General features: G+C 42.2%; 1 protein-coding gene across 1 annotated transcript in view; it reads left to right on the top strand.

Moving 5' to 3' along the window:
• The window catches only part of LOC148017441 (selenoprotein O), an 87,910-nt gene that overhangs the window by 20,011 nt on the left and 45,679 nt on the right, over positions 1-22,220 (top strand). The window contains exons 2-4 of the mRNA XM_087663070.1: positions 12,155-12,264; positions 20,171-20,227; positions 20,348-20,647. Of these exons, the coding sequence (XP_087519196.1) occupies positions 12,155-12,264; positions 20,171-20,227; positions 20,348-20,647 (467 nt within the window). The remainder of the gene's footprint in view (positions 1-12,154; positions 12,265-20,170; positions 20,228-20,347; positions 20,648-22,220) is intronic.

Below are 22,220 nucleotides of genomic sequence, written 5' to 3'. Positions count from 1 at the left end.
TGATAGGACAATGATTGCAATCGGTTGCATTAAAAGCAGCTGACTTGATTATTTCAGGCTATTATTTTCAGCCTTTAAAAGGTTGAGTTTCTAGTAGTCTTGTCACATTGTATTTGACAGATCTCAGTTGACTGCGGAGAGTGCTCTCGGGGCTGACGGAGATCGAGATCCTCGAGGTGGAGACATATGCATATATTTTCTCTGCACCCGTGTATAATTCTGCATCCTTATACAACATTCTTCACTGCAGGTTTTCTGTGTTTCATGTCTCTTTCTCTCTCTTTCTTCTCTCTTTGTTTACTCTTTGTCAGTCATTTGCTTTTGCATTGCTTCACTCTGACGGGAGATGCTGCTGGTCTGATTTGCATCCATTGGAGGACCTTTTGAGGCAGTCAATGGTAGGAGAAGACCAATCAATAGCAGGTGACAACATCTACAGGCTATTGAGATTGGGCAGCAGCAGTAAATGATTGATTTTCTTCAGTTCTTTGCATCTACAAACTATTGAGATAGGGTAGTAGCAGTAAATGACAGATTTTCTTCAGTTTTTCGCGAAGAAAGTCTGAATTTTCTCTCCTTAGCATTATCTCTCATCATCTAGTCTTTCTATAGCCTTGCTTTGAAAATTACAGCATTGAGATCACCAGAGGTTGAGAAATTTCAGATTTCTCTGTTATAAACCCTAATTTGCAGCAGAAATTAGGGTTTAGTAGCAGCCTTAGGAAGTATGCTAGAAATTGGAAGCTCCAAAACTTGGATTCAGTAGGGCTGAAGCTGATTTCAGTCAAATTCATGTGGAGGGACCAACAAATCAATGAATTTGGGGCATTTTTTATCTCCACCAAAGTAGCTGAAGGCCAATTGACCACCTGAATCAAGGGGCAAACCAGATTGAGGACTTGTTGGTCATTTTGGATAGTAAGGGGAGTTGAAATACCGAAAGGGATTGGGAGAATCCCATTGCATATCAATTTCTTCTTCAATTAAGTTAAATAAATACCAAAAGGGGCGCCAATTTTGGGGCCAACAAGGTGTCCAATGTGCAAGATTATATGATAAAGTGTGCATTTCAGTTTTGTGAATTTGTTAATTGCTGTAAACAGTGCTTAATTAGGTTATTTACCACCCTATCCGAGAAGGAAGGTTGGTTTCATGGTTCCATTGTCAGGATACCACTCAATCCCTTGATTTGGTGGGGCCCGAAGCACTTGATTGCAAGCCAAAGCTTTGTGCGAGTGCTGATTTTTACTCTCGGCTGAGAAATTACAGCAATATGTCTTCATACAGTGAGATGGACTCAAGCAGTGATGATGCCTTTTTGTATGAACATTCACCTGGGAATGAAGGAAATGCAATGTCTCACCTCGGACAAGGTTCAAATCATGGACAATAAGTTGAAAATGTTGCTGTTGGACACATGAAGAAGAAAGGCAAAGAAGAGCTGTTGAGGAAGAAGATGAACTGAGAAGAAAGGAGGAGCAGGACTTGGCCGAAGCTATACACCGGTCAATCGAACAACAGAGCAGGGCCAATGATCCGGGAGCCTTGAGCCCGCTGAGGGAAGAAGGGTCTTGTTCCAGCACGCAGGTACCAGAAATCACACCGCCCATTGTCCTTGAAGGCAAAGGCAAGGCCCTTATCCACCCTAGTCCTCCCCTCATGGTGCCTCCCACCGAACCAACCACCCTCACCCCTAGCATCCCCACCGCAGCGCAGATGTCTCCAACTTTGTGGCATGGATGCAGTATTTTATTAATAAAGAAATTGCCCAGGGAAAGAGTATGGAGACCACGACCATGGGGCAAAAGAGACTAGCCACATATGATGAGTCGAGACAGGACTAGAAACATATGATGAGTCGAGACATGTCCTCCTTGGTCTTCAGTTCCTGTTTGAGATCAGAGATCTCTTTGCTTTTGAGCTGGAATGTAGCTACCAACTCCTTTTCCGCCACCAACTCAGCCAGCTATCTTCTTTTCCTCCTTAGCCTTCTCCAGTTGGGAGAGCAGCTCGGCAACGTACTCGTCGTAATTGGCTGGTGGTGTCACTGTTGTGTGGATTAGAGTGGTCAAGGCCTCCACTTTCGCAAATCTCTATACTGAATTGATAGAGGATCCTCAATTTACCGGATTTTTGAATGCTCCAAAGAAGGACAGCAAAGGCAAGAAAAAAAAGACGTTTTCTACACCTTTGGGACAGCAAGATGCACCGAAGATAATGCCAAACCCTTCATTTGAAGCTTTCAAAGATATTAATGAAATAAAATAATTGGTACCTACGAGGCAAGGAATGCAAATGCAAGGCCATCACGGAAGTGCCAATCTAATGGATTTTGGACAGCCAGGCATGCATGCTATGACAGGCAGCAAGGATATTTTGGTGCAAGTACGATTTTTTGTGCTATGGTTGGACAAGGATCCCACATATGGGAATGTATGACACAAATTTCTATGGTATGCAACAACCAATGCATGGTGTGCAAGGCCCAATGTATTCAGGTATGGCTGAAAATATGCAAAACCCTATGTATGGCAGCACTGGCTTGATGCCTAGGGGATAAAGTTTCATGTTTGGTACTGCATCTGCACCCCCGAATGCTTATGGGGCTTAAGGAATGAATGCTGGTTATGCACATGCTCCATTTAGTGTTGGTTTTGATGTGAATTCAGCAAATGCACCCTTTTTGCAATAGCCAATGTATGACAATTTGATACCCAAGGGGCAGCAAAAGACTATGATGAGGGTGGAAAAGCAATGAAGTATGAGTCCTTCAGTGGTATACAAGATAGGTTGAAAGCTTTGACTTTCATTCAGCAGTTTGATGCAGCCTATTCAGGGGGGGGAACTTCATGGAGTCCTCGAAGATTCGAAAGGCAACCACTTTTCTGAAAGGGAATGCATTACAGTAGTTGTCCATTCTTTTGATGCAAGGTAGAGCACTGTTAGTGTGGGTACAATTCAAGCAAATGTTTGGATGGAATTGGTTGACAAGTACCTTTGAGGTGGACATCATGACTGCTTGGAATAAGCTGGATGATAAAAAGAATATTGTGGCTGATGCACTGTCATGTAAGCCACCAATTTCAGTCGTCACCATGGTTTATCACACTGATTTGGATTCCATGAAAGAGTAATATGTTGTTGATTCGGACTTTGTTAATGTTTATGATTAGCTTTGCAATGGCCAAAGGTATGAATACTTTGTGCTAAGAGATGGATTTCTGATGATGCATGGACGACTGTGTCACAAAGCAGTTAAGGCCTAGAGTTACACTAAAAGTCATACTTCTTTGTATGCAGAACACAGAGGTATTGATGCCATGGTCAAGGTAGTGGAGCATTTCTCTTATTGGCAAGCTTTGGGGCATGATGTAGAACAGTTTGTTAAGACATGCATCATATGCCAAAAGGTCAAGTATGATAGGCAAAAGATGCCGGGTTTGTTGTAGCCCTTGCCTATTCTAGATAGGCCTTGGCATAGCATTGCAATGGACGTTATTTTTGAGCTTCCTAAGATACCTACAGGCAATGTTGTGATATGGACTATCATTTGCAGGTTTAGCAAAGAAGTTCATTTCATTTCGGTGAGGAAGAAAATAAAGGCTGATCATATGGCACAATTATTTTTGCAGCACATCTTTAAGCGTCATGGTATGCCAGAGTCAATCATTAATGAGCGAGACTTCCGCATAACGAGTTTATTTTGGAAGGGGTGGTTTGAGAATATGGGTACCACATTGAAATTCTCATTATCCTTCCATCCACAGGTAGATGGTCAGTCTGAGAAAGCAAATTTCATAGTGCTAGATCTTTTGAGTCAGACCACAAGTCATAATGGGAGCAGTATTTGCCCTTGGTTGAGTTTGCTTACAACAATACAATGCATAGTTCTACGGGCAAAGCTCCATTTGAGGTGGTTAAGGGTGGCAATAAGATACCACCTATTCTGCAAACTAAGGATAAGACTTTGAGGTTGATCATTATGTGGAAAACTTGGATGTAGCCTATCCAAACATAAAGTATGTACTTCAGAGATCGCAAGAAAAGCAAAAGAGGGCAGCTGATTGCCATAGACGTGCATTGCAGTTTGTAGAGGGTGATTATGTATTGTTGTGTTTTGAAAAGGCAAGGTTGAAAAAGAGGAAAGGAAGAGAAACATTATATCCGAAGTTGAGTATGAGATACTATGGGTCCTTCTAGGTATTGGAGAAGATCAGTGATGTGACATATTGGCTGAAATTACGTCCACATTGGTGGATACACAATGCCTTTCATGTCAGTTTGTTGAGGCCTTTTCATGGTGATGTGCCAGAGAATATATCTGCTAAAATTTAGTCTAAGGTTGAGGAGCTAGATGAGATTTTAGTACCCGAGCAGATTTTGACACATAAGGAAAGAAAGGTCAAAGGTAAAGTTTCCAAGAGATACTTCGTGAAATTTCATAATTATTCACCAACAAATGCCAAATGGATAGAAGAGGATGACTTAGTAGACCATCCTCAGTCGTTGCAACTTTACCTAGATGCCTTTCGGTTAGAGTTGACTTTAGTTTGGACTTCGCCAGGTTCAATAGAGCAAGGGTCCAGAGTATTGCCTAATGCTCAAGGGGGAGGTAGCACTTCCACTCCAGTTATGGATAGCTCTCGTATGTAGTGGATTCGGATGTATTCAGCATGTATCCAAGGTACTGTACTGACAGTATGTTTGCCATGAGGTCACTACTTAGTATACTAGTCATTGTGAGATGTATGGAGATGAATATAAGTTTCACATGGATATTAGAACTATACTTTTGCATCAGCTTATGATCAAATTGGCATGAAATTTGCCTCAATTTTGAGACAAAAATTATGATCAGTTTCAGCTCAGTTTTTGATCAGCTTGAGAACCGTTTATGGTCACTTTTGCGATCAGTTTTTGCATTGATTGCTGGTTAGTTTTACAATGAGCTTGTGATAAATTTGGGGTCACATTTGCAACAGTTTGTGATCAGTTCTCAAATTAGCAAGTGATCAGTTATGATTAGATTTTCAATGGTTTACATTAGGCTCCATGGACAATAACCTATGTTATGATGCCATTGATGTTTTAGCCATGGTTTATGCTTGGTTATGCTAGATAAGTTGAGATTATGAGAAATAGGCATGTCACATGATAATCTGGCAATGTTTTTAAGATATTTTGTGAGTTTTATGTTATGTTATGATTGACTGGTCATTTTCAGCATGTGTTGGGCATATGGAATGGGTGAGCAACAATGCGCAATGTTGTGTTAACTATGATGCCTTGTGGACATTTCAATCCACTATTATGCTTTTGATGCATTTGACAGTGTAATCGAGGATGATTGCAAGGAGTTTAAGAGGGAGGGCTATCATGAGGACATGTATTTTTAAAACCTCGCTTAACATGTGGATTGATTTTTAATCACATAGTTAAGTGAATGTTGCACATGTGAGGTGCAATTGGGGTTAAAGTAAATTTACGAGTTTGGGACCCAAGGAAATCATAGGATATCAAAGGCAAAAGTTGCTATAAGCTATGCTGCACAAGTACTTGGTGGTATTTGGTGCTAGTTGTTGGCCTAGGTCATTCATTTGACCATAAGTGTTTGTCGATGACACTAGAGAAGTGACATTTAATGGTATTTAATGTCAGTCTGACGGTCAAAGATGGCATAAAGACACTCAAGAATGAAAGTTGTCTAGTCAATTTAATTATTGACCAGTCAAATCATTTTTTAGGGTATTGAAATAATTATTAGATTAATTTTCAGTCTTTAATATTTAACTATAGATAATGCTGGAAAAACCATTTGGGAAGCTTGTCACTTGTCAAAAATGCCCATGTAAGATTGAAAAACGTCTTTAGAGGCGGGAGAGGCATTTTAGTGTATTCAACTTGCAAGAGAGAGGGAGGAGATGCTGTTGGTCTAATTTGCAGCCATTGAAGGACCTTTTGAGGCAGCTAGGGGTAGGAGAAGACCAATCAATAGTAGGTGATAACATCTATATGCTGTTGGGACAGGGTAACAATAGTAAATGATTGATTTTATTCAGTTCTTTGTATCTACAAGTTGTTGAGATAGGGCAATAGTAGCAAATGACAGATTTTCTTTAGTTTTTCGTGAAGAAAGTCTGAATTTTCTCCTCAGCATTCTCTCTCATCTCCTAGCCTTTCTACAGTCTTGTTCCGAAGATTACATCATTGAGATCACTAGAGGTTCAGAAATTTCAGATTTCTTTGCTATAAACCCTAATTTGAAGCATACATTAGGGTTTAGCAGCCGCCTCAGGAAGCGTGCCAAAATTAGAAGCTCCAAGACTTGGATTCAATAGGGCTAAAGCTGTTTTTAGTCAAATTCAAGCGGAGGGACTAGTAAATCAATGAATTTGGGGCATTTTCCATCTCCATCAAAGCAGTTGAATGCCAATTGACTGTCCGAATCAAGGAGCAAATTAGATTGAAGATTTCTTGGTCATTTTGGACAGCAAGAGGAGTTGGAATACTGAAAGGGATTGGGAGAATCCCATTGTACATAAAACTTCTTCTTCAATTAAGGTAAATAAATACCGAAAGGGGTGCTAGTTTTGGGGCTAACAAGGTGTCGAATGCGCAATATTACATGCTAAAGTATGCATGTCAGTTTTATGAATTTGTTAATTGCTGTAAATAGTACTTAATTAGGTTATTTACTACTCTATCCAAGGAGGAAGGCTGGTTTTAGTTAATAGCAAATATTTTCTAATATCTTTATTTTTGATGATTCAATGGTTGGATTCTGCTAAGATAACTTGAGAGATGGGTGGAGGATAAGAGAGAATGCTGTGGAGAGAGAAATTTCAGAGCTGCGAGAAATGCTGAAAAACTATTGTTGCCTTGCTTAAACAGCCATGGAAGCTATCACCTATAGTGTAGAACCAATAGAAATTTTATTGCCTTGTCCTATATGGTGTCACCTATATTAGAAGGACCTTGGGCTGTTGTCACTTGTTCTTGGAGGGCTTCAGACTAGTGTCACCTGTTGTAGGAATTGTCCTTGGTGGCTGCAAATCACATTAGCAGTATCTCCTTGTTTTTAGATAGCCTCTTGTTCACTCATAATGGTTGGAATAAACTTCCACCAGCCTCTAAAAACGTTTTTTTCACTTGTATGGGCAAGTTTTGCCAAATGGGAGTCATCTAATCTCATTTTTCAGCATTATTCAGCTTATTGAATTAATTATTTATTTTGAAAATTAATCTAACAATTATTCTAGTGTCTAGAAAATTAATTCACCAGCCAATAATTAAATTGCTTAGGGCAATTAGTCTCCCAAGTGTCCGTGAGGAGTTATTGACCCTTAGACTGTCATTAATTAACTAATGAATGCCTAGTTTCTAGTGTTACCACTAACATTAGCGGCCAATAAATTGGTCTAGATCAAAATTTGACATTGGGTACCACCTAGTATCTGTCAAGTAAACTTATTATAACTTTTGCCTTTGGTACCAACTAACATCTCAAGGTCTTGGGTCTCACATTGTGAAATTATTAACTTGCACTTCACATGTGCAAGTCACATTAGCATATTTGATAAACTTTAAATCAAATGCTAAGCAACGCAATACAATTTCATATTCTTGTGAGATTCATGCCCCAAAGAAAAAGAGAGACAAGTTTGAACTGGCTTCTAAAAGTTAGGTGTTCGTGGGTTATAGCTTATTATTTCAAGGATATAGACTTTATGATCTTGTTTTATGGGAGGTATATAGGAGTTGAGATGTTTGGTTTGAAGTTCCCAGTTATAGAGGGGGTTGTTGAGCACCCGTCCTTGGAGATCCAAGTGAAAGTTGGGCACCTTCTCCAGTGCTTTTGGAGCCCTTGCTTATTGAGGCTTCATTCTACAGGGAGAAAGAGATTGCTTTACCATCAGATTCACTTGTTGAGCTGGCCCGGTCCCTATGAATATTCCAGTTACTTTGGCAAAGGCAAAGCAACAAGGAGACTATTGAGCCTCCCTTTGTTGGGTTTGTGATACACTTTGTGATTCAGGAATTGAGGGAGCCCTTGAGGAGTGGTAGCTGTAGGTTTGCCATCAACGCTCTTGGAGGAAGCAGACGCACTCCACCAAGCTTGTTTATACTAACTATTGTTTGATGTCTCGTGCAATGCAAGATAGGGAGCTTGTCATGAGAACATGTATTTTTGAAACCTCACTTAACATGTGGATTAATTTTTAATCACATGATTAAGTAAATGTTGCACATGTGAGGTGCAGTTGGGGTTAAAGTAAATTTACAAGCCCAAGATGCGAGGAAATCACGGGATGTCAAAGGCAAAAGATGCTATAAGTTATGCCACACAAGTACTTAGTGGTATCTAGTATCAGTTGTTGGCCTAGGTTATTCATTTGGCCATAAGTGTTAGTTGATGATGACACCAGAGAAGTGGTGTTTAATAGTACCTAACGCCAATCCGATGGTCAAAGATGGCGCAAGGACACTCGAAGTTGCCTAGCCAATTTAATTATTAGCCAGTCAGATTATTTTTCTGGGCACCAAAAAAATTATTAGATTAATTTTCAGTATTTAAAGATTGAAAATTAATATTTAATTATGGATAATGCTGAAAAAACCATTTGGAAATGCTGCCACTTGTCAAAAATGCCCATGCAAGACTAAAAAATGTCTTTAGAGGTTGGAGAGAGGCATTTTTAGTGGATTCAATTTGCAAGAGAGAGGGAGGAAATGCTGTTGGTCTGATTTGCAGCCATGGAGGACCTTCTGAGGTAGCCTAGGGCAAGAGAAGACCAATCAATAGTATGCGACAGCATCTGCAGGTTGTTGAGACGGGGCAGTAGCAGTAAATGATCGATTTCTTCAGTTTTTTGCATCTACAAGCTGTTGTGAACTGCATTTGACTGATTTTCATCATTCTTTGTGACAAAACTCTGAATTTTCTCTCTCTACAGCTTTCTCTCTCATCTCCCAGCCATTTCATAACTTTGCTCCGAAGATCTCAACATTTGGACCCTTGGAGGCAGAGAAATTTCAGATTTCTCTGTTGTAAAGTCTAATTTGTAGCAGAAATTAGGGTTTAGCAGCAGCCTCGGGAAGCGTGCCAGAAATTGGAAGCTCCAAGACTTGGATGCAACAGGACTGAAGCTGTTTTTAGCCTATTCAAGTGGAGAGACTAGCAAATAATTGAATTTGGGGCATTTTCCATCTCTATCAAAGGAGGTGAAGGCCAATTGATTGCCTGAATCAGGGGGCAAATCAGATTAAAGGCTTGCTGGTGATTTTGAATAGCAAGGGGAGTTGAAATACCGAAAGGGATTGGGAGAATCCCATTGTAAATCAACTTCTTCTTTAACAAAGCTAAAGAAATACCAAAAGGGGTGCCGATTTTGGGGCCAATCGGATGTGCATTGTCCAAGATTAGTAGGTAAATTTGTATTTTCAGATTTTGCATTAACTGTTTGCTGCTATAATTAAGTTGTAATCAAGGATTTACCATCCATCCACGGAAGGAAGGTTGGTTTTAGAGCCCACCTCTGTGAAGGAGGGTTTATAGTCAGAGCATTGGAAGAAAGCTATAGAGCAAGAGTAGGATGCGATTGAGTGGAATGGCACTTGGAGATATTGTGTCCACTGTCTTGGCGTGCTCATAGGAAGATGATTAGATGCAAATGGGTCTTTAAGACCAAGTTTAACAATGATGGCACTCTAGATAAGCACAAGGTATAGCTTGTTGCAAAGGGCTTCACACAACAGAGCTAGGGGTGAATTTCCATAACACCTTTATACCTATAGCTTAGATGGCTACTATTAGGGCCGTTCTTGCCTTAGGCAGCCATAGGAGATGGCCAGTTTATCAGCTTGATGTGAAGTTTGAGATTTAAAGGAGGAAATCTATGTAGAGTAGCCTCTTTGCTTTTCCTCATCCAATGGCAAAGTGTACAGGTTGAAAAAGGCCCTTTACAGTCTCAAACAGGCTCCACATGCTTGAAACAAGAAGATAGACTTGTTCCTTCAAGGGAAGTTAGGGTATTGATGTTCCTCTTGAGATCTGTAGTTATATATCCACATCTCAGCGAGAGGGCATGCGTTGTTTGTGCTTTATGTGGATTATCTCATCTTGATAGGTGACCATGCCTAGAAGGTCGAGTAGGCAAAAGAGGCACAACATGAGGTGTTCAAGATGATGGATATGGGCCGCCTTCATTTCTTTTTAGGTCATGAGATTTGGTAGACTTCTAGGGGGATTTTCATCTTTCAACAACAGTATGTGTAGGAGCTTGAGTACGTTTGAGACGGAGGGATGCAAGGCTATTTCTACTCTTATGGATTCAAATTGGAAGGCTAGGGTCCATGTAGATTCATCGGCGGTAGATGCTACCCGCTACAGGTTGTTGATTGGATCATTGATATGGCTCCTTAACACTCAAATTGATTTGTACTTTCCTATAGGGTTGCTTGTAGGGTTCATGAGTGAACCCAAGCTTGTTCATTGGAAGACTGCTATGAGGATTGTGCGGTTCTTGAGGTGCCCCCCCGATCTTGGTATTTATTATCTAGTAGGTATTGGCGATTCATCTTTGGTTCTTTTAGGCTGGACAGATTTATATTGGATTCGAGAGGTTGACCAACAATACATTGCTTTACTTTGGGTGTAGATGTTATCTTGTGGAGTTGTAAAAAGCAGTGAAATATGCCTTTTCTTCTACAAAGGTGGAGTATAGAGGAGAGTCTTCTACCACATGTGAGTTTTGAGGTTACTAGGATAGCTTGGCTGCTCGCAAATAGGTCCTACAACACTTCATTTCGACAATGAATGTTGCATTGCCTTGGCACAGAATCTTGTGTTTCATGCTAGGTTGAAGCACATTGAGATCTAGTTCCATTTCATATGGGAGAAGATGGATGAGACCATTGATTTGGTATATTGCAAGATACAGGACCATTTGGCAGATTTGTTCATGAAGGCGCTTCCTCAGGTGGTTCTTTGACATCACTCCAAATCCTTGAGCCTTATGACTTGTCTAGGATTTGAGAGGGGGTGTTAGAGATTTAGTCATCCCTTAGACGGGCATTGTAAGGCTAAAATTGTATATTTAGTTCTCTCGGGCACAACCACACATTTCCTATCAGTTTTGGGCATTTTGTAGTCACTAGGAGCGAGAACCTTCTACTGGGCAGGTTGGACAATTTGTGGGCAGGTGGCAGTGTCACGTGGCACATCTGCTGCAGATTGCTGTTTTTACCATTATTTTATGTGGAGTCCGCAGTTTGGCAGTTGGTTGGCTAGTTTTAACTGGCTGACCTAGTCATTTTTAATGGTTATTTTCCAGCTATTTAGGCTGAGCCCCAGTCTGTCCCCAATCACTTGTTTTTTCAGGTGTTGAGATAGATCAGCTTGAGGAGATACTTCGACAGCTTGTTTGTATATTTGCCTTCCTCATTTCATCATTCATTGACTGCAGATTTCTGTGTTCTATTGTCTCTTTTCTCTCTTCATCTTCTCTCATGTTCATTGTCTTTCAGTCTTGTCCACACGCTTCCGCATTTGCTGCTCTCTGACACTGTCTGCCTTACTGTCATCTGGCTGATTGCCCACACACTGATCGATTGTGGATAAGCTGTCATAGAACAGGAGCTGAACCTCTAATGGCTGGTTCTTAGGCTTGGGAGTGAGCCTGTATTGGCTCTATGGTTGGGAGGGGAGCACGACTTCCATTGCTTTAGGTTTGTCTATGTCCTTGTATGGCTTGTATTCATGTTGTGTGTAGGATGGATCCTAGTGGGGTGTTACAGGCAGTGTTACATCCTTGGGACGTTTGGGATATGTGCCCCTGCATTGGTCGTAGCCTTGGGTCAAGGAGCGACCTAGTGTGAACAAAGTTTATCAGTTCAAATTTATTGGGGATTCATGTATGTGCATGTCTATGTGCTGTGCTAGGGTAGCCATCCCATTTATGAGTATTTGTTTCTTACCTTTTAAATACTCCTGATGCTTTTCAGTAAATGTGCTGTGCTAGTGTAGCCATCCCATTTTACGAGTATTTATTTCTTGCCTTTTAAAATACTCCTAGTACTATTGTAAGATGGGAGAGAACTGCATGTTTTCTATCTCAAAACAAAGTAATTATTTGACTTCTTTCTGTGTGGACAGGTCTTGCATTCTTGTTATACAAAGGTGGCTCCATCTGTGAAAGTCAATCATCCAGAACTTGTAGCATGGTCTGAGAGTTGTGCAGAGTTATTGGATTTGGATGCTGACGAGTATGCTCCTGCCCTTCATTGTGTCCTTTTGAATCACCCCTTCGTATTGACAGCTCATTTCAAAAGGATTGAGTTTCATGGAACAAACAGCCACTATTTTGAAAGTAAAGATGTGATATTTTATTAAGCACGAGAGTGTCTGATTCAGGTTTTCATGAATAATTGCTAGCAAATGTGAAACCATGTGTGTGTACTTGCTTGCATATGTATGTAGGCTAGACACACTACATTAATGTTTTCCACAATTATGATTAATGCATTTATGTATTGTATTCCAATGCATACTCACACAACACTTTTGAGAGTAGACGTACCGCATTAATGTTTCTCAGACGCATGTGTAATGCATGCATGTATTGTATCCCAATTCATGTTTACACCGCCAACACTTCGGACTTCTTTATAGAAACTCAACTAACAAAAAAGCTTTAGAATTTTTCAATTGAAGTTATTCTTCACAGTGAAAATGCATGGTGGTCTAACTGTATTGAATACTAAATCAGATGGATTGTTTGACTGCTTATTTTGCAAGAGCAGCCTTGGATAAATTTTAAGGACTTGTGCTCAGCTTTTTAAGTGTATAAAATTGGCCACTAGAATCTTTTGGATAGGGATATTTTTTAGGGAAAAGTAATAGGTCATACATAGAAGGCTATGTTATGTGTAGGTCTTGTATGGGAGCAGGTCAGACATGCACAAGAGGATGGAAAATGGGGAAGTGTAGATCTCATTGAGACACAAAACACCTGCTGCAGCAGCAGCAGCCCACCACATGCCGCCATGACCAACCAAACTACACATCCACCACCCAGCAGCAGCGGCGTTATATGAGGGTTCACCACTGGGTATAGGGAATCACATTAGAGTGGAAACCAAGCAGGGCTCAGAGTCACTACTACTCCCTATATGTTTCTGGCAGCAATGCCATGGTATAGCTACAAAGCCCTTACAACAACCACAACAACCACAACAACACAAACACCCCCCCTGCCCCCCCGTGATAAACCTGCACTCGTTACGCACTCAACACGGCACAAAAAGGTAACATGATATGAGCTCAAGGTATACACTTGTATTATTCAATCCAAAAGCGGGACAACATAGACACATCCCACGACTACACCCTCGTGACACCGCACATAAGAGGGTTCACCACTGGGCATAGGGAATCACACGTAGAGTGGAAACAAGGCAGGGCTTTGAGTCACTACTACTCCCTATATAGGTGCAATCGGTAGCAACGGCATGGCATAGCTACAAAGCCCTTATACTCACCCCCGCTTACTGGATTGCTGACCTCAGCAATCTAAGGGTAGCCTTTGTTATTTGACTCATCCAGGGTCTTAACGCAGCTTTTCCTAGCAAGCTGGTAAGTGTTTGCCGGTCTAAAGGGACCGCGGGGTCTTAACACAGTCTATACTATCAGACTGGCCAGTGCCTGCCGCACTAAGACATTGGGGCTTTTTCTTTTTGATGGAGTTGTTTGTGATGATTGCTACCATGTGAGTCCACCCTCGACTCGATTACATTTGAGGAGTGGAGGCACATTTGAGGTCTATGATTGAGAACCACATTATTTGTTGGAGTGTTGGGGCGGCTCAAGGGTCGGTAGAAGGAGCAGGGGGGTTCTCCTCGAGCCAAAGGGCGAAGGCATCCTTTCCGCGTTCACGGGCCTCTGCTTCTGAGATCCAAGTGGCCTCCTTGAGTGGACGCCCACGCCACTTGGTGAGGTATTCAGGGAAGCCTCTTTGTTCTCGGCGTCGGAGGAATGCTTCTACTTCGAAGGGACCATTGGAATGGAGCATTGGTATGCGCCGTCCCCATTGGTTGTCGGGATAGAACCTGCGCAGAAGACGAGCATGAAATGTATTATGAACACAAACACTGTTTGGCAGGTCCAGCTTGTAAGTGACTTCGTTCAGCACTTGAGTGATTCGGTAGGGTCCATAGTAGCAGTGATTGAACTTTGGGGTCATGTTTTTGGGAAGTCACATATTCTTAGAGCTCACTAGGACCATGTCTCCTTTGGCAAATAGTACATCCTTTCTCTTCGTGTTTGCTTGCTCTGTCATTGTTATCTTGCTCCGCTCGAGACTTTGCTTAGCTGCTGCATTGCGATTTCTCCATTTCTTCAAGAATTCTTCTGCATCTTGATCCTCCGCTTTGGCCACTCCGGATGCTAAGGCCAGTGGTGTGATGACTTCTTTTCCTGTGGCTAACTCAAAGGGAGTGTACCCTGTAGCCGAGTGGATGGAGCTATTATAGTGAAATTCCAAGACATCAAGGTACAAGGCTCAATCTTTCTGATCCACTCTAGCATAGTTGTGGAGGTAATCTTCGATGCCTTGGTTGACTTGTTCTGTCTGTCCATCTGTCTCCGGGTGGAAGGATGATGAGAATCTCAGTTGGGTTTCCAGAGTCTTGAAGAGTTCCTTCCACATGTCGCTCATGAATCTTCCATCTCTATCTGATACAATGGCCAGTGGTAAGCCATGCAATTTGAATACATGTGTGAAGAAGAGGCGTGCTACCTCCTTGGCATTCAGTGGTGGTTTGGCCGGGATGAAGTGGGCCTGTTTGGAAAAATAGTCCACTACAAAGATGATTGTGCACCCATGGGACTCCGGTAGTTCCACAATGAAGTCCATGCTGATGACATCCCATGGGCGGTTAGATACTGGTAATGGTTGTAGTAGTCCGGCTGGTCTTGATCTGGGTGCTTTGACCATTTGGCAAGTGGGGCAAGTTTTGATGTAGTCTATCACTTCTTCCTTCATGTTCGGTCAAAAGAACTGCTTCCTAAGGGCCTCCAAGGTTTTGTTTTGTCCTTTGTGGCCTCCAATCTTGCTGTCGTGTATCTCATGTAGGATGAGTTTCTTTAATTCCACATTGTTGGGGATATACAATCTTTTGTCTAAAAATAGAATACCCTCTTCTAAAGTGTACATTCCATGGGGGATCTTCTCTGCTTCCATATCTTTGATTATCTTGTGCATGCCTTGATCTTGTTCTAGGGCCTCTTTGACAAGTTCTATGAAGTTGCTGCTGACAACACTAACAGCTTTCAGGTCAGCTTTCCGGCTCAAGGCATCTGCTATTTTGTTAGTAGAGCCGGGCTTGTGCTTAATTTCCAGGTCAAATTCGGCTAGGAAGTCTAGCCAGCGGGCTTGCTTTGCTGATAACTTGGGTTGGGATTCGAAGTATTTGAGGGAGATATTGTCGGTGAAGACTATTGTATGCTTGTCTTGAACATAGTGCTTCCATTTTCTAAGGCAGTGGATGACTGCCAACATTTCCTTGTCATGTGTACTCCACCTTGTTTCAGCATCAGTAAATTTCTTTGACTCGTACGCAATGGGGTGTCCCTCTTGGACCAGTACACCCCCTATGCCATAGTCAGATGCATCTGTAGAGATTTCAAAGGGTTTGGTGAAGTTCGGCACCTTAGGACGGGAGTTTGGCTCATGCACTTCTTCATCTGCTCAAAGGCTTCCTGTTGCGCGTTCCCCCATGTAAATGAGTGGTCTTCTTTGGTGAGGTGGGAGAGGGGGGCAGTGATGAGGCTGTAATCTTTGATGAATCTTCGACAAAATACTGTGAAGCCTAGGAACTCCCGCACTTCTCTTACAGTTTTTAGTACAGGCCATTTTTGGACAGCTTCCACTTTCTTAGGGTCCACTTTGATTCCATCTGCTCCTACAATAAAGCCTAGGAACTCCAATTCTTTCACTACGAATTCACATTTTTCTGGCTTGGCGTATAACTGATGTTGCCGCAGTTTCTCAAAAACTTGGCGTAAGTGTTGTTTGTGCTCTTCTAAGGTCCTTGCTGTAGACTAGGAAGTCATCTATGTAGATAATGACAAAGATATCTATCTCCGGTCTAAAAATTCCATCCATGAGGCCATAAAATGTGCCTAGTCCATTGCTTTGCCGAACCCTAATACTAACCACTCAAAACTACCATATTGGGTGCGGAAGGCTGTCTTTGGGATATCTTCTTCGGCTATGCGGATTTGGTGGTATCCTGATCTAAGGTCAATCCGACTGAAGTGCTTGGCCCCATGCAGTCTATCTAAGAGGTATTCCACTAGGGGCATAGGGTATTTGTTCTTTATGGTGATTTTATTAAGAGCCCTATAATCTACACAGAGTCTAAGTCCCCCATCCTTCTTCTTTACAAACAACACTGGAGCACCAAAGGGGGATTTGCTAGGGTGGATGAATCCTTGTTCTTCTAGTTCATATAGTTGCTTCTTCAATTCCATGAGCTCAGTGTGGTTCATGTGATAGGGAGCACGGGCCGGTGGAGAAGACCCTGGAATCAACTCAATCTTGTGATCCACATCTCGTCTGGGTGGTAGACCCTTGGGTAGTTCGGCTGGCATTACATCTTTGAATTCTTCAAGTATTTTTGCCACTCTTGTATTCCTCTTTTGTTGTTTGGGTTTCTTCCCATCTTCTTCTTCTTCAATTGGTCGGATCATACACAGATAGACCATATCTCCTTGTTTGACTGATTTCTCGACTTGCTTTGCACTGCATGTCATGATACGTGGCCTGATGACGGTCCCTTGGACCGGTGCTTTTTGGGTCTGGCCCTTTGGTTGGTTTGTAGGTGGTTTTATTGTTTGGCATGATACTCCTGGCTTGTTCTCCTTCATTTGCACCTTGATTGGGGTCCTACCAGGTAGCTGCATTCTTTCGCATGGTACTCTCACGCCTTCTCCTTGCATATCTAGCATCATTTCATTCACACCCTTACCAAACATTGCAATGACATACTTGTCATAGAATTCTAAGCCTAATATCACTTCAAAATCATCCATGGGGATTACTAAGAAGTTGAGTTTCGCTTTCCACTTGTCGGCTTCCACTTGGACTGCAAAGACTTGTTTTACTTCCTTGGCTTCTCCTTGTGCGAATGTTACTGTTAATTCTTCTGGGGCTTTGGATAGTTTCAATCCATGCTTTGCTGCACACTGTGGTGTCATGAAGTTGTGGGTTGCTCCCACCATGATAGGTTGGTTTCCTTCGCCCACTCGACCTTTGATGTATAGATGGTGGATTGCCGCTACTCTGGCTGCCATGCTTTGGGGTCGGGCACTAACTGACCCTACCCTTGGGTGGTCCATGCTCTCTTCACTCCCATTTGGAATTTCCTGGATACGCGGTGGTTGTGGTTCTTCTCCTCCATATGCACAAGCTGCATTTACCCTTGATCCACTCGATGAAGCTGTGTCTTCTATTGGGCATTTGTTTTGGTAGTGTGGACCTCCGCATTTGAAGCATCTGATGCCGGTGGAAGGGCCTGGGGGTCTCCACCATGATGTGTTTGATCCTGCGGGCCCATATGATGTGCTAGGGGTTGGCCTGTAGTGATTGTTTCCCCATCTCCCTGCCGCTCCTCTTGGTACTAATGCGGTTTGGGATACGGCCGTGGTGTTAGTGGTGTTTTGACTCCTTGTATCTGTGAATGCCCCTCTAGGAGCATTGGGCCTTTGGTTCCAGGAGTTGTTGTTGTTGAAGGTGTTGTTGAAGTTGTTGTTGAACTTGTTTTGATGCCCTTATGCTGTTTTTCTGCCTTCCAGGTCCACCAGTCGTTCGGCCATTCTCGTGGCTTCTGCTAAGCTTGTTGGCTCCTGTCTCTCCACATCTCTTCTAGCCCATTCTTGCATTCCAAACAAAAATCCATGTAGCTTAGTGTCGGTATCCATGTTTGGTAGCTGCAGCATGATTTGCCTATATTTGTTGACATACTCTTTCATCTTTCCCTGTGCTTGCTTGAGGTTTCTCCATTCATCTCTCACTTTGAATTTCTCCAGCTTTGGAATAAAGTAGTCCTTCAGTTCTTCCTGGAGTTCTTCCCACGAACAGATTGTGTGGCCCTGCTCTTGTTCTAACAGGTACCAACTGGCAGCGTCCTCCTCCAAGTAAATGGCTGCCACTTCCGCCTTCCTGTCTTCGGTGATTCTTGAATATTTTAAGTACCTATCCACCTTTGCGATCCATTTCTTCAAAACCAACCCATCTCTCTCTCCCTTGTACTTGGCGGGTTGGGGCATCTTGAATTTTCCATAATCATCTTCTGAACTACTGCTATCTTCCTCTTCTTTGCGATGGTGTTTCTTCTCCTTCTTCTTGTCTTTCTTTTTGCTTCCTAATTCTACTACTTTCTCCTTCTCCTTCCTTGTATCTTGCGCCCTCCTAGATGACTCCTCTCTACCCGTTCTATCCATCTCCTCTTGCATTCGGTGTCTCCTCTCCTCTTCTTGTTGTTGACTCACCCATTCTCTATAGCCCTGCTCTACTTCTAGTTTTTTCCTCCTTTCTTCCTCTTCCTCTTTCATCTGCATGTTCCTCCATATTGATTCTAGCATGCCTGACATACCATCTAATTGTCTTTCTAGTCCGGCCACCTTCTCCTCTTGGGCCACTCTCCATTCTTGTCCCCTACTCTTCTTCCTCTCCTCCAATGTCAGGAGGATGATGTTCTCCCTTTCTTCCTCCATGTGGTTGGTGGTGGTGTCGACGCGGGGAAGCCGCGTTTCGCCTGTGGTGGTGTGGGTCGTGCCGCGGGGAAGCCGCGTCACGTCTTCAGACGGTGGGATGTCGAGGTTGGGGCGTTACGCCGGGGCGACGCGTCGGGGGGGCGTCGCGACGTGGGGCGACACGACGTGGGGCATCACGCTGTGGGTCGTCACGACTTCGATCTCTTCGGGGCACTGGATCTTTCCTCCTGCTTCCGTGAGCACTTCTTCACTCCGAGCAAGAGTTGCTCTGATACCAAGTGTGATAAACCTGCACTCGTTACGCACTCAACACGGCACAGAAAGGTAACACGATATGAGCTCAAGGTATACTCTTGTATTATTCAATCCAAAAGCGGGACAACATAGACACATCCCAGGACTACACCCTCGTGACGCCGCACATAAGAGGGTTCACCACTGGGCATAGGGAATCACACGTAGAGTGGAAACAAGGCAGGGCTTTGAGTCACTACTACTCCCTATATAGGTGCAATCGATAGCAACGGCATGGCATAGCTACAAAGCGCGACCCCCCCCCTCCCCCGCGGCAAAAAGAAAAAAGAAAAAATAAAAGGCACTCCAAACTTAAGAGTTGATGGCAACAATACACACTTTCATGTGTGGCGTGTTGACTAGTATTACTCCTTCAACATCCTCTCTTTCATTGGCTCTACTTTTATTAGCTTGATGTTCGTTTTGTCTTCTAATTGATTGTAGTATGGAAAAAATGCCATACATTTCTAACTTTGGTTCAATAAAAAGTCATATGGCATAAAATAGTATATTTGACCATGAAAATTTTCAAAAAATAGAAGTATTGGCCCAATCTTTTGGGTTCAAACTCATTTTTTTCCCCTCATGGCTTATTCGCTCTTTCTAAAAGTCTACATTACCGAAATCTTTCTTTTTCCAATAAATTCTCTGAACTAAACTGAAATCTGAGGTTAAAACAGAGCACAAAGTCTATGTACTTGAGCATTATAAATCTGTGACTCTGGATATATTGTGGAGTGATTAATTATACAAAGCTTTGGATGTTCGTAATTTAATCATTGTGATGCATTTCTAGAATGCATGTAGTACACTTTGGTCCTTGGAAATATGAAAACATTTATTTTTTGGAAGGGGGTTGGCCGGGGGGGGATACTTTTACCATATTTCCATATCCATGTGTGTATGCATATGGAAAACGTATGAAAAAAACAATGATAGTATGGTAGTATCTGTGACACTTTAGTAGAGCTTCTCATCCTTTAATATAAATGATATAACAATGGCTTCAGCTGGATTGAAGGTTTCATACAATGATAACTGCTTTTTAGACTTTTTTTTTCTTGATCAAGCTCAATTATATCACTTTCATGTGTTGTGTAGATTTAAAAGGCCAGATTTTCCGCACATTCTCTCTGGTGCTGAACCATTGAAAGGCAGGTGAGGATGTGTTTGCAGGTTTATGTAGTGATTATCGCAGAGTGAAATACTGGGCAGAAGTACATGAAAGAAAAAGTGTTAAAAGATGATATGTTTACATGAATTGTGTTTTGCATGCAGTTTGCCATATGCTCAATGCTATGGAGGCCACCAATTCGGTTTCTGGGCAGGTCAGCTTGGAGATGGAAGGGCTATCACACTGGGTGAACTTATAAATAAAAGAGGTGAGCGATGGGAATTGCAGCTGAAGGGTGCAGGCAGAACTCCCTATAGTCGTTCAGCTGATGGCCTTGCAGTTCTTCGCAGTAGCATACGCGAATTCTTATGCAGTGAAGCAATGCATTTTCTCGGAGTACCCACAACTCGTGCTCTTTGTCTTGTAACAACAGGAAATGGTGTTATCCGAGACATGTTCTATGAGTATGTTTTCTCTTATGAGATTGCAAACTTCTATATTGTATTTACTGTTCCTTCTATTTTGCTGCTTCTGCTGTGGAGTGTGAAAAGAACTGCCAAGTTATGGCATGTCAAAAGGGCTTTATGTTAGCATTGCAATTCAATCAATGTAAACCTTTAGCGTAGGTTGTTCTATGCACAAGATGTTAAACCATGTTTCAAAAAGGTGGAGAGCTATGCATATACATTGTTGCTTTGACACTTGCCGTAATGATTCAGTTTCACTTTTCCTTTGGCTATGCATTCTGTTTAATCATATCACGATGTGCATCTGAGTGTTGTGATTATTCTTGTTACTGAAAATTTCAGTCTTGGATTTGGATACATCAATCCTAGTTTGTAGCTAAGTTTTCAGGTGTGCTCTTTAATCTCTTTACTAGCTGTTGAGTTACAATGTGTCGTTTTGTGGAATTCATGATGTGTACATTCTTTTGCCTCTGATTAGCATCCGTGATTAAAATCTGTCTTCTGACTTGATTTGATTAACTGTTCCCTGCTATGTTGCACCAACTGTTCACTCAGCTTCCACTAACAAGAACATTTCAACTAACAAGAATATATTAAGAAACAACATTTTAAAAATTTGATAGCTATTCAGTCACCCAGGTTTGTTTCCAAAGCTATGAGGAAGATGCACAATACAAAACTTAATGACATTGACAAGGCTTTAACATCTGATGCTCCCACTACTCGGCTTCTTCTCCATTCTCTTGCAAGCTTCCAAATATGGAAAAATGTATGACTGTACAAGTTCTTTTGTCAAAGACAGGTCTGCAAGTATCTGAGGGAGCAGGTTACCCATTCCAGAGTTTGATAAGCTACTTGATCATGGAGTTTGAGGATCACACATCAATATAGTTAGATGGGGATGAATGCAACTTTAGGGTCTTTATAGCAATCATGGAGATGTTTAGGAGAGTTTAAGTCTTCTCCTTAATTGGCATAAATCCTATGTTTTTAGGTATGTGACACTAGACAACAAGATTGAAGACCCCATGAGGACTTCCCTCAGGTGCTTGGTGGAACCTAGAATGGTACATCAAGCAGGGATGTGGACAGGCAAAGTGTGGGGCTGAGCGTTTGCAATGTCTGTATCCAAGGTAACACCCATGGTGGATCCACAGATCTATTGAAGGTGCGCTGTGAAGGATAGGATGTGGCAGCAGCTTTGGAAAGGTCTTTAGGAGTGCACTGCCCTAGATCCTCAAGGTGCCTCCCTTGAGACTGCATTAGGTGCTCTCTTTGTTGTTGTAGGTTGAAAAGGAAGAGTCCCGGGCTACACTTATTTGAAAAGTCCATCACCCTAGATAGTGGTCCAAATCTCTCTTGAAATAAGTAGTGGAAGTGCCCTTTGATCTCTTAGTACATTACACACCTACATGTACTTCTTAGTCTCTAGCCAAAGCTGGCATTTGATTCTTAGGAGGAGAGTGAATTTGCTCCATAGCAATTGGTCTCTATCCACCACTAGTGTGGGGATGTGCATAGCTGCTCAATGGCACAATGTTCTCTATGAGGGAGGTGTGTCTATGCACCT

This window comes from Lygodium microphyllum, chromosome 22, assembly GCF_053477565.2.
Source record: "Lygodium microphyllum isolate KBCC chromosome 22, Lygodium_microphyllum_v1.1.10, whole genome shotgun sequence".
In the NCBI taxonomy this organism is placed as follows: Eukaryota; Viridiplantae; Streptophyta; class Polypodiopsida; order Schizaeales; family Lygodiaceae; genus Lygodium; species Lygodium microphyllum.
This window is presented reverse-complemented; position numbering and strand designations above follow the sequence as displayed.